The 12,523-nt window shown below is 34.0% G+C and overlaps 3 protein-coding genes across 5 annotated transcripts; 2 read left to right on the top strand and 1 right to left on the bottom strand.

Moving 5' to 3' along the window:
* Nucleotides 1-3,286: 3,286 nt before the first annotated feature.
* LOC124921165 (plasmodesmata-located protein 2-like) lies at nucleotides 3,287-4,769 on the top strand. Of its 2 annotated transcripts, none has more exons than XM_047461786.1 (3): nucleotides 3,287-4,161; nucleotides 4,299-4,412; nucleotides 4,480-4,769. In XM_047461786.1, the coding sequence occupies exons 1-3, from the start codon at nucleotides 3,420-3,422 to the stop codon at nucleotides 4,485-4,487; spliced, it is 864 nt and encodes a 287-aa protein (XP_047317742.1). In that variant the 5' UTR covers nucleotides 3,287-3,419; the 3' UTR covers nucleotides 4,488-4,769. The 2 variants fall into 2 exon arrangements, with proteins under 2 accessions (XP_047317742.1, XP_047317743.1); XM_047461787.1 differs by having other exon boundaries at nucleotides 4,305-4,412.
* On the bottom strand, nucleotides 4,705-6,627 carry LOC124921167 (28 kDa ribonucleoprotein, chloroplastic-like). 2 transcript variants are annotated; one of them, XM_047461788.1, is made up of 3 exons: nucleotides 6,158-6,614; nucleotides 5,316-5,417; nucleotides 4,705-5,231 (listed from the first exon to the last, which is right to left on the bottom strand). In XM_047461788.1, the coding sequence occupies exons 1-3, from the start codon at nucleotides 6,563-6,565 to the stop codon at nucleotides 4,926-4,928; spliced, it is 816 nt and encodes a 271-aa protein (XP_047317744.1). In that variant the 5' UTR covers nucleotides 6,566-6,614; the 3' UTR covers nucleotides 4,705-4,925. The 2 variants fall into 2 exon arrangements, with proteins under 2 accessions (XP_047317744.1, XP_047317745.1); XM_047461789.1 differs by having other exon boundaries at nucleotides 5,089-5,231; nucleotides 5,305-5,417; nucleotides 6,158-6,627.
* Nucleotides 6,628-10,056: 3,429 nt separating this feature from the next.
* Nucleotides 10,057-11,721, top strand: LOC124921572. Its single transcript, XM_047462247.1, has one exon. It carries the CDS (start codon nucleotides 10,081-10,083, stop codon nucleotides 11,704-11,706), a length of 1,626 nt encoding a protein of 541 aa, XP_047318203.1. The 5' UTR covers nucleotides 10,057-10,080; the 3' UTR covers nucleotides 11,707-11,721.
* Nucleotides 11,722-12,523: the final 802 nt, after the last annotated feature.

Raw genomic sequence — 12,523 nt, forward strand, 5'->3', positions numbered from 1 at the left:
TTTCACATATTTAACACGTTTTTGACACGTTTTCACATTTTTGACATATTTAACACAATTTTTTATGTTTTTGGCACGTTTACCACATTTTTGACACGTTTAACACGTTTTGGCACGTTTAACAAGTTTTTCACATATTTAACACGTTTTTGACACGTTTAAAACGTTTTCACGTTTTTGACACATTTAACACATTTTTTTACGTTTTTGACATGTTTAACATGTTTTCACGTTTTTAACACATTTAACACTTTTTTTACGTTTTTGACACGTTTACCACATTTTTGACACGTTTAACACGTTTTTCACGTTTTGGCATGTTTAACAAGTTTTCACATGTTTGGAACGTTTAACACGTTTTTGACACGTTTTCATATTTTTAACACGTTTAAAACGTTTTTAACACGTTTAACACGTTGTTGACATGTTTCACATGTTTTTTTACGTTTTTGACACGTTTGACACATTTTTAACACATTTAACATGTTTTAACATGTTTTTTACGTTTTGGCACGTTTAACAATTTTTTCACTTATTTGACACATTTAACACATTTTTGATACGTTTAACACGTTTTTACGTTTTTGATAGGTTTAACACGTTTTAAACCTATCAAAACGTGTGAAAAACATGTTTAACATATTAAAAATGTCAAAAACATGTTAAATGTACCAAAAATGTGGAAGATGTGTGAAAAAACGTGAAAACGTGTTAAAACGTGTAAAAAAACGTGTGAAAAACGTGAAAACGTGTTAAAACGTGTGAAAAACGTGTAAAAACATAAAAGATGTGTGAAAATGTGAAAAACTTGTTAAAACGTGTGAGAAACGTAAAAAACGTGTTAAAACGTGTAAGAAACGTGAAAACGTTTCAAAACGTGTTAAAACGTGTAAAAACGTGAAAAACGTGTAAAACGTGTAAAACGTGAAAAACGTGTAAAACGTGAGAAACGTGTTAAAACGTGTGAAAATGTGAAAACGTGAAAAACGTGTGAAAACGTGTGGAAAACGTGATATATGTGTGAAAAACGTGAAAACGTGTGACAATGTGAAAAACGTGTTTAAATGTGTGAAAAACGTGAAAACGTGTGACAACATGAAAAACGTGTTTAAATATGTGAAAAACGTGAAAACGTGTTAAAACGTGTAAAAAACGTGAAAACGTGTAAAAAAACGTGTGATAAATGTGAAAAACGTGTTAAAACGTGTGAAAAACGTGAAAACGTGAAAAACGTGTGAAAAACAGGTGAAAAACGTGAAAAACGTGAAAAACGTGAAAAACGTGTGAAAAATGTGTGAAAATGTGAAAAACGTGTTAAAACGTGTGAAAACGTGAAAAACGTGTGAAAAATGTGAAAAAATGTCAAAAACGTATTAAATGTGCCAAAACGTGAAAACATATTTTAAAAGTTAATATTTTGAACCGATATTTTATTTTACAAACATTGGAATTAGAATTGAATTACAATTCTATCATTTTCCCAAACATAGGAATTGGAATTGAATTAAAATTCTATCATTTTTCCAAACATAGGAATTGAATTGTAATTCAATGCCAATTCCCATGGAATTGGAATTAGAATTCCATTGCCAATTCCAATTCCAATTCCCCCTCATCAAACACAACCTAAGTGAAATCTTAACAATTTCTATAGTACATGATAAAGACTTGTGTTATGCCCACTTAAGGACACTTGATGCACCATTCTTAATTAAAATGAGTGCTTGAGGATTGAAATGATTATTTTTATTCACAAATCAAAATAATAATAAAGCAAATTGTTATTGGGTTGAGTTCATATAATTTAATGCCCAAGTTGGGCTTTGTTTGACCCAAATAATTCATTATGGTGTAATTAATTAATTTCATAAAAAATAAATAAATTATCAATTAAAATATTTTTTTTATAATTTTTTAATTTAAATAATATGAGAATAAAAATCGAAATCAACTCTAACCCAAATATCAAAAATCTTACAATTTCTTACAGATTTACATCCTTTTCTCATTTTTTTTATTAATTTTTATTAATGTGATTTATAATCATAATAAATCAAATAAAAAGAGTCTTCTCTAATATAAAATGACATATTTAATTTAGATGAAAATAGGTTAATTGAATCAGGGTTATAACTTTAAGGTATTGTTCATTTTTTTATAAATAAATATTGATCTAAAATAAAGTTAAAGATTTTAAAAAAAATATTAAATATTTATTTCTGATTATTTATTAATAGTATAAAATATTAAAATAATTTTATTTTATTTTTATAAAATTTAAATTTAAATATAAAATAATACTTAAATAACTTAATCCATTCAAACTTAAAACAACATATTTTCATTAAAAACAAATAAAAATGTCAAATAACCGACATTAAACAAGGTCAATAAATTTGATTTATTTAAAAACATTGAGGGGTTTTATTTTTAAAAACAAAATATTTTTTTAGTAATTTTTTTAATAATATAATATATAATAATAAAATAATTTAATATATTTTTTAAAATAATATAATTCACTAGAGAAATAATAAAATAATATTTAATTATAACTGAATTTAAAAATAAAAAATAGAACCAACTGTCAGTCTTGCTATGTTTAATGTTCCTTATGCTCATCAAATAAACAAGAGGTAGGTGAACATTCCTTTATTATTTCACACTCCATCTAAACCTCTTTTTTTTTTTAATTACTCTCATTTTAAATGTATTTATAATTTACATTTTTAAACTTTTACAAATACAAATGTCATATTCTAAAGATAAAGATAGTGTGTGTGTGGGTAGAGCGATATATATATATATATATTTTTAAGGAAAATGATAGAGAGCAGTAAAATATTGAGAGAATTTTAACATTTTCAATCTAATGAAGGGATGACACATTATTTTCCTATATATTCATGTCAATATTTTTCTTCTCTATCATTTATCTTTTTTTAAATATGTATTTTTTTTTATCACAAAAGGTTAAACGTATCGCCTGCAAACACACTTAACAATTTAACATTGTTAACCAGACGTAAAATTTATTCTCTGACGGGCTCGAACTCAGGGAATATCCACGTCTATGTCTTGTTGTCGTTAAGATAGAAAAGGGACAAAATCTGTATTTTTTATTTGGTTCACAATTGATTGTATTTATTTAATATGCACACAAACAAACAAACCATGTTTAATGATACAATTAAACATGATACAATTAGTGATTGAAAGAATGTGAGAAAATTTGATTATTTCTATTACAACAAACAGTAGCCAATAACTCATGAGTATGCACAGTACTGAGTACACTTTACACACAAAAAAAGATAGAAGAAACCCCAGTTCCCACTCACCCACCCCCACGGCCAGCCAATCTGTTTATCATCAATGTCTTGATTCTCCTCCTCCTCCTTCTCAAGCTGTTTCTTCAGATGGGTTTTCTCTCAAGACCATTTCCCATTCTCCTATCCATCTTCTTCTTCTTCACCATGGCTAAATCTGCCTCTGACTACACTACTTTAGTCTACAAAGGCTGTGCCAAACAGTCTATATCAGATCCATCTGGTTTTTACTCTCAATCCCTCTCATCTCTCTTTGGTTCACTAGTTTCCCAGTCATCAAAGTCCAAATTCTTCAAAACCAACACAGGAACCGGCCAAACCACCATTTCAGGTCTATTCCAGTGCAGAGGAGACCTAACCAACGTAGATTGCTACAACTGTGTCAGTAAACTTCCAACCCTGATGAACAAACTATGTGGAAATCAAGTTGCTGCTAGAATTCAGCTCTTGGGTTGCTACATGATGTATGAAGTTTCTGGGTTTCCTCAGATTTCAGGCATGGAGTTACTTTTCAAGTCGTGTAATGGGAAGAACAGAGAAGGGAGTGGATTTGAGGAGAGAAGGGATACTGCTCTTTCGTCTCTAATGAATGGAATCGGTAGTGGGAATGGATTTTACACCACGAGTTATCAATCTGTTTATGTTTTGGGTCAATGTGAAGGAGATGTTGGAAATGGAGATTGTGTTGAATGTGTTAAGAGTGCTGTACAGAAAGCTCAGGTTGAATGTGGAAGCTCCATTTCAGGACAGGTTTATCTTCATAAGTGCTTTATTAGTTATAGTTTTTATCCTAATGGAGCACCAAAGACATCTCAATCTGATTCTTCCCCAGGTCTCATTTCTTTCTTTTCATTCTTTATTCATATTTCATATTCATATTCATTCATTACTTGTGAAAATAAGACAAACTTGCTGTCAATTTGGTATAAATAATAATAATAATAATTAATATATGGTGTGTGTGTGTAGGGTCAGGGGTAGATGCAGGGAAAACGGTGGCAATTATTATGGGTGCATTAGCTGGACTAGGGTTTCTAGTCATTTGTTTGATGGTTGCTAAGAATGCAACCAAGAAACATGATGGTATGTAGTAGTGGTATAATTCTCTAATCAAATCTTTACTATGGAATCTAATATTTCGTCTTTGCAGATTATTGAAAGACAAGACCCGAGGATTCTTAATTTGTGAGATTTTAGATTCTTAATTAACACGACGACGCACTAGGCCAACAGCAGCAGCGGATTTGAGTGTTTCAATATCGAGATCAGTCGTTGTAAATGAACAATAGAGGAAGGTTTTTGGACATCATTTTGTTTGCTAATGTTGTTTGTGGTAAAATATTAAGATAAAATTCAATTCCAATTGATTAATGTATAATGTATATGTAATGATGAACTTATGTCTCATATCTTCTTTTAACAATAATGTATTGATTTAAATAAACAACAAATGATCATTTATACAAGCTAATGTAAAAAATAAGAACATTGATTTTTCTACCGTTTCTTCCCTTCTGCATGACTAACTCGGATTGCACGCCCTTCTAGTTCCTGAAAATAGACGAAGATGGGATAATTCATAAATCCCATTTGATATCATAATTTTAAAGATATGCAATTAATTATTACCACTCCATTCATCAACTCGAGAGCTGTATCCATCTCAGATTTCGTCGAGTAGCTAACAAAGCCATAGCCACGAGATCTTCCCGTTTCACCATCATACAACACTCTTGCTCCCACAACATCACTTTCTTCTTCGAATGCTTTAGTCAAGATCTCAGATGTAACAGACCAGGCTAGGTTCCCTACAAAGAGTTTGTGTTCTGTTTCTGGGTACAATGGCTCTTTTACCTTGGGTTTGTCTGAAAAGTTCACCCTCAATGTTCGACCTCCAAATTGCTGAAATAAGCCAAAGATTTTGTAATAAGATAGTTTAATCTCTTAACAAACAGATAAAGATTCTAAATTGTACAAGCTTCCTACGCATCCATCAAGGTTCTCGATCACTGCGTTACAATCTTCGATACTACTCATGATTGCAAATGCGAATCCTCTGCTTCTACCAGTGTCCCTATTATAAAGCACCTAGAATAAATTTGAGGCTTAAATAAGAAATTGTACTTGTTCATACAATGTTTGGCTATAATTGAGGAACAAAAAAAATGCAGGTTCACTCAAAGACAATCGCTACTTCTAATGTTCTTCATCTACTTGGAGGTGATTGTTTTGAGGACAAATATGGAGATGATCAATAGCTATTGGACAAATTAAGTAAAATCTCCACCAGTAGTTAAACAAGGATTACGAAAAACAATAGAGAAAGACACAAATTTATCGTGCTTCGTCAAAAATAAAACTTGAATACGTTCACTATCATGAAGAGAAAAGATTAGTGAGAAGATTAGAACATAATAGTATAAAGTTATGACACAAATTTATATAACATTCGGTCCATGAAATACTATCATATTTCAATAGCGATGCTCTCAAAAATCGCTCTCAAAATAAAGTTTGATTGAACCTTTAAATAAGCCATAACATATTTTAAATCATAATAGGTATAAAATCCTATCGATATAGAATTGAATGAGCTCGTTAAGAAAACTAACTTTACTAAACAACAGATATAACGCATAGCATTTCAATGGATTGTCAATAAGTAGTTAAGGAATTCGAAACCATATGATCCAATTCAGAACTCTACACTAAATATTCCTCCTATCTTCAAGTATTTTTCTTCACTAGCTTGCAAATTTGAAGCTTACAATGCAATAATGTCACGGAATAATTAACATTGATTGGCCAATTTACAAGTAGATATATACCTCAATAAGCTCTGGACTGGCGTAGTCCTGAATAATTCCAGCGAGTTGAGCACTATCACAGTTATAAGGCAAATTTCCGAAGTAAAGCTTCGTGTTCAAGCCTCCACTGGAAGACTCGGCGGCTTCCTCCTCCTCAGATGACAAATTCTCTCCATCTCCTACTCCTTCTCCTTCTCCTTCTAGCTCCACAGCAGGTAATCTCCACCTCTGAGCAAGGTGAGAAGGCGATTCGATAGCGATGAATTGCGATGTTAGGCCAGGAAAGTGAAGGATCGGTCGGTATAATGTAATTTTGAAGAGATGATCGAATGAGGAGGATGATGATGATGATTTGGATCGGATAGCTTTGTGTGTCTGGATCGAGGTGGAGAAAGAAGAACCTATGGAAGAAGCTGCGGTTGCGGCCATGTGAGCGGAGGATATCGGATTTCAGATGAAACGGAGGACTGAATAAAACGGTTATTGAGAAAACCGCCAGTAAAAATACTTGTGAGATTCGATTCGAGATGATGTGGAGAGATTCTGTCCAATGGAAACGGAAGGGATAGAGAGGGAAAGATAAGGCTTTATTTTAAAATATGAATGTCCTAAAATATAAAAAAAGTTATATTATTTTTAAATTAATTTTTCTTTAAAAATAATTAATTCAAATGAGGACTTATATATATATATATATAATAAAATAAAAATTACAAAGTAACATAAACAAAATTTAAATAACTAAATAAAAATTTAAATCTTAAATAATAAGACAAATTTAAAATAATTAAAATTTACAATAAAGGAGATTGGAAAATATTGTAATTTTTTTTTTGTTTGTTAAGGATGTTTCCAAATATCTGTTGTTGTAATGATAGATGATTAAGTAAGATAAGATGAACAAATGTATCAAATGTTAGAAAAATCTCTACCAAAACAATATGAGCGATATTAAAATTGTTCTTTCTAAGATTCATTTTGAAAAGTCGGTAGAGTCCGTCGGAGAGTTAATCGTTTTTTCGAGAATTTACGAGTTCGATAACCTGTTAAATAATGTTTTTTATTTTATTATTTTTTGTTTTTTTTTGTTTTATCTTTATGTCATGTTTTTGTGGCTGTGATCGATAGAAAAAATAAGAAACTTATAAAAATATCTGTCTCACTTACTCTTAATTAAAAAAATAAAAAATAACCTAAATCGGATAACTATATCTCTTTTATTACTAAATATGGGATGGCTATATACTCAAAAAATGATCACCAAGACAATCGAAATGTATAAAAATCAAACGACGCACAAACAACTAAGAATATTATTTCGATTATAAAATTTGGGATGAAGAATTGGATTCAACAAAACAAAATGCCAACACTAACTCAAATTTGAGTGATAGAAGAAATATACCTGCCAATTTTTTAATGATAAAAGACTTTTCAACATTGTTGTTAGTTTATTTAGAGTTTGGAATTTTTTTTAAAAATGATCCATACAATTTTATTGTGAAATGGATAGTCGTTTAAGCACAACGAAAAAAACATAACATTTGTGAAAAAAAATCACACAATAATACAAAAATTAATGTGTGCGAAGCTCTTCGAAAAGGGCAATGAACTCTTCGACTGAATTTGTCGGCTTCCTACTTCGGACCTCATATAATGTTAGGATGATAACATTGTGAATGATTCGCAATGGTCGTTTGAGATTGTTGAAAGTTCTACGATTTTTCTCAAACCAAATAACCTACGAGAAAATAATGGGGATATAACTTCATTGTTTCAGACCTGCAAATCTAGCTACCTCAATCCACGTTTCTCAACACGCACTAATAGTTTCCGACATAACTCAATGAAACTAGTAATACTCCAAAGAAGACTCCAAATACTAGCGACACCCTTACAATGTAAAAGGAGATGAGAGTCCTCTCCACATCCTTAAAACACATACGACATCGACTGACTAAGATAAAACCTTTGCACATACATCTATCATCAGTAAATACCACCGTGGATCGCACTCCACTCGAAAAAGAGACTTTGTGGGAATTTTAGACTCCCATAATTTCTCCCAGCACAACTCAGTTGAAACGACTCTTTTAAATAAATAATAACAATGTCTCACATCAAACTTTTACAAATTTCTCCATCGTATCATGGTTCAATGGAGACACCCCTTTATTAGCTACTAATGATAACAATCTATCATAAGAAGAACTTTTTTTCAATAATAATCTCCTTCTATATCTGATATGATGCGCAAACCCTTGAGAGTGATGGTCATACATATCTTCGACTGTGGTTTCTCTACAAATTGTAATAGATGCTAGTACGGGGAAGAGAACAACAAAACTCCTACCCCTACACCATGCATCCTTCCCAAAACAGATAGATGAACCGTCATCCACGGTAAACAAAGAATATTCACGATAACTTTTTCACATGATTGATATTCCACTCCATATGCTACATCACACGGGACGACTGAATATTTTTGTAAACCAACCAGATCAATCCAACCCATATTTGCTTCTGATCATATTTATCCATAGACTTCCCTGTTCCAAACCAAAACGTGCACACCACTTTGACAATAAAGCCTTATGAAAAGCACAAAGGTCACGAAAACTCAAATCTCCATAAAAATTTACACATCAACTTTTCCATTTTTACTTCAACGCATTTAGGAATCACAAATAATGACATCATTAAAGTTGGCATAGATTCCAACGTGCTCTTGATGAGGACCATACGACCTCCCTTAGAGATCAACTTGTTTTTCCAGTTTGGGAGTTTTTTTCATCTTAGAGATAATTAGTTCTCAAGAGACTTTAGGTAGAGCCTTTGCACCTAGTGGAAGCCCAAGATATGTGACCGGAAAACATCTAATGCCAAATCCCAGAATACTCGTCAAATGAGATCTTCTCCTAACCGACACGAAGTCCCAAGCAAGCGCCAAATAACTACAAAATATCACGATGGTGTTTGAAATTTCTACAAACAGCTTGAATCATACCTAGCATATTATCAGCAAACAACAAGTGAGAAATGAAAAATGGAGCTCTCCTCAATCCGCAATCAACCCCATGTAATAAATCCATTATTTTCAGCGAAAATTAAGCTTAAGAAAAACCCCCTATCTCTAAGTGGCTTATGTCACTCAACGACTTTCTACTTGTTTATGTGCTGGGTCTCGAAGACAACCCTAGCCATCAAGCTTCAAAAGCAAGGTTCAAGGGTTAAATTTCATAGCTCCAACCTAGGTTATGGGTCCTTATACCTTAGCTTACTAAGCGCCTAGACATTTTTTTTGAGATCGCTGGGTTCCACTGCTCCTATGGAGTGCGACTAATCCCTGCAGGTTTAGTACATATGCGGGCTCGAACCCAGGACCTCACAGAAGCCTGGGGGATATCCACCTTTTGTTGCCGTTAGGCTAGAAGAGGGGATGATTTATGATTGAATAGTTTAAGAATGATGAGGGGAATAAAATTTATAAAGTTGTTATTATGAATAAAAGTGTTATTTTTGTTTGATAATAAGGCTTTAAAACCGATGTCTAACAATATTTACCCTTTTAATTAGCTGTGGCGTAGACAAATGACAGGTTTTAATGGTGGTTGCATGTATATGTATGTATATATATATATATATTTAGAGAATGAAAGAGAGAGAAAAAAAGAGAGATACTCGCATGCAAGGAAGGACGTAAGTAGATGGTGGTTCGCTCTGATCGGTCGCGACTTTCATGTTAAACAAGTTATGGAGAGAAACCCCTCTCCCCTCCTTCCCATCATCTCTTTCCTTTACCTATAACCTCTCTGCAATTCCATCATCTTCCTCCTCCGTCGTCATCCTTTACTCAGGGCGGGAGGCGGAGTCTTCTTCTCCCCTCTCTCCCGTTAAATAATCCCCTTTCCTTCCTTCCTTCCTTCCTAATTTCAACAACAATGGCTCCCCCACCTACAGTCAAACCTTTTCAGCTTCTTGAAATCAACATCATCTCCGCTCAAGATCTTGAACTCGTCTCCAAGAAAATGAAAACTTACGCCACCGCCTGGGTCCACGACAATCGGAAACTCACCACCGTCGTTGATAATCAAGGCAATTGTAATCCCACATGGAATGACAAATTCGTCTTCCGGGTCGACGATGGATTCCTTCAACAAGATACCTCTGCCGTCATGATCGAAATCTACTCCGTGGGTTGGTTCGGGGATAAATTAGTCGGAACCGTTCGTGTTCTCGTCGGTAATCTAGTCCCTCCGTCTACGTCTCGTTCAAATCATCTACAAATGGGTATGCGATTCGTTGCGCTTCAGATTCGTCGCCCATCTGGACGTCCTCAAGGGATTCTCAACATTGGAGTCGCCCTTCTTGATGGTTCCATGAGGAGCATGCCTCTGTATCGTCAACTAAGCGCATCCGCTGTCGGTTACCGCGATCTTATGGGTAATGAGGTCTATGGCGGCGGGAATGACGATTACGATGAACAATCTGAGCTCGGAGGAGGTGGGCACTATGAATCGAAGCCGACTCTACGGCGATCAAGGAGCGAGAGAAGTGAGCGGTTCAATTTTGACGATGTTACCTCCTTTGATGGGTCTTCGATTCTTACATTCACTGCTACGAGAGATATGTTGGGGAAGACAGGTGGTGGTTCGATGGTTAATGGGTCGGATGTGAATCAATTTCAGGGGAAGAAGGGGAAAGCAAGCTCTATCGTAAATGGGTCTGATCTGAATCAATTTCAGGGGAAGGAAAGCTCAATCATCATCAATGGGGCGGAACTGGATCAATTTCCGGTAAAGAAAGGGAAGAAGGCGAGCTCCGTCATTAATGTGCCGGAGATTCGTGAAGAAGAAGATAACAAAAAACCCAAAAAGAAGGCAAGTTCGGTCATCAACAGTTCTATATTAAGCATAAGCAACCATCCTCCAGCCCAATTCTTAATCCAAAACGACAAATCCAAACCTAATAAACACAACCCAACAAAGATTCCCGACCTGAAAGAGAAACCAATTGAAAGACCCGGAAGGAACGCCAACGTTTCACCTCCAATTGGAAAACCCAAGGGTGGTCCAAAGGGTACATCGGTAGTGAACGGAGGAGGAAAGTACGTCCCTAAGAAACCAAGCTCAATATGGTCTGATTCAGAAGTGGGTCCTTCTCCGTCAGAAGTGGCTGCAGCGATGGCGCATCGCGACAGGTACCATCAAGCCGGGGACGACCAGAGTTCTATATTAGACGGATGGAGCATGGACGAGAGCGTTGAAGGGCTCCGGTCGAAGCTAGAGAGATGGCGAACGGAGTTACCGCCGTTGTATGATCAAGGATTCGATAGTGTGAGTTACCCTGCTTCATCATCGACGAGGACGAGTGGACAAGGGGGTCATCACGCACGGAGACATTCTGCTGCGGATGCCGCCGGTGGAAGTGGGTTGTTCTCGTGCTTTGGAAACTTAGCCGGGTATGAATACCAATGTATTTGCGGGAAACCGCCGCCGGAGAGAAAGAGAAACAACAGCGGTCGTTTCAGTAGTCCGGCAACAAGCCGATCACGTTCATTGTTCTGAATAAATCATTCAGGGCGGGATCCTTTCTAGACCCGAATTCCATGGTTTTTGTTTTGTTTTGTTTAGGTGATTCCAAATAATAATAATTGTTGGATCGGGGCCAGTTTTCAAACACTGTGAGACTTCTTTCCTTTCTTTTTATGTCTATGTCTATGTCTTGTATATAGATAGAAATAATGATTTTTTTTTATTTTTTTTTTAATTTATTATAAATAATTTATTTTGTGTTTTGATTGAATAAATAGGTTGAGAAGATTACTGAAATTGTTATCCACCGGGGGGACGACGACGAGTGCTTGAAATCGAGGGTCATCGAAACTTTTTGACCAAGAAGAAGTGCTATGATACAAATTATGTTTTTTCTTACATATAATTTTTTACTTGTGTAATTTTGTTTGTATTTGTTCATCTTATTTGAAATAAGTGTGCATGTTTATCGATTTATGTTTCTTTTTATTAGTTGCAATATCATTAAATTGAAGTTTTTAATTATAAAATTAATCATAGAAGACAAGTTCTAAGTTCTAAGCCACATAGATTTAAATGTTTAGAGAGAAATATGCAAAATAATGATTTTTTATATATTTTTTTTCAAATCAACAAAGAATTAGAATGGAATAAAAAAAAATTACATTTTTAAAATAAAATTATATAAAGATTTTCATTCCTTCTTTAGAATTAAAAAAAAAAAAATCATTTTTTTAGCATAGGAGAGTATCCGTTAATTTTTTCTTTCTAAAATAGACTTAAATTTGTGTTTATTTTTTTTTCTAGAATATCTCAAATTTGTTTAATTCAAATAATACTTTTAATTTTT

Source organism: Impatiens glandulifera, chromosome 1, assembly GCF_907164915.1.
Source record: "Impatiens glandulifera chromosome 1, dImpGla2.1, whole genome shotgun sequence".
Taxonomy (NCBI): domain Eukaryota; kingdom Viridiplantae; phylum Streptophyta; class Magnoliopsida; order Ericales; family Balsaminaceae; genus Impatiens; species Impatiens glandulifera.

Coding starts and splice junctions, on each gene's coding strand:
- LOC124921167 (XM_047461788.1), bottom strand. CDS start 6,565: ATGGCCGCAACCGCAGCTTCTTCCATAGGTTCTTCTTTCTCCACCTCG. Junction 5,418..6,157: donor CCAGTCCAGAGCTTATTGAG/GTATATATCTAC, acceptor AATTTATTCTAG/GTGCTTTATAATAGGGACAC. Junction 5,232..5,315: donor TCGAGAACCTTGATGGATGC/GTAGGAAGCTTG, acceptor GGCTTATTTCAG/CAATTTGGAGGTCGAACATT.
- LOC124921165 (XM_047461786.1), top strand. CDS start 3,420: ATGGGTTTTCTCTCAAGACCATTTCCCATTCTCCTATCCATCTTCTTC. Junction 4,162..4,298: donor TCAATCTGATTCTTCCCCAG/GTCTCATTTCTT, acceptor GTGTGTGTGTAG/GGTCAGGGGTAGATGCAGGG.
- LOC124921572 (XM_047462247.1), top strand. CDS start 10,081: ATGGCTCCCCCACCTACAGTCAAACCTTTTCAGCTTCTTGAAATCAAC.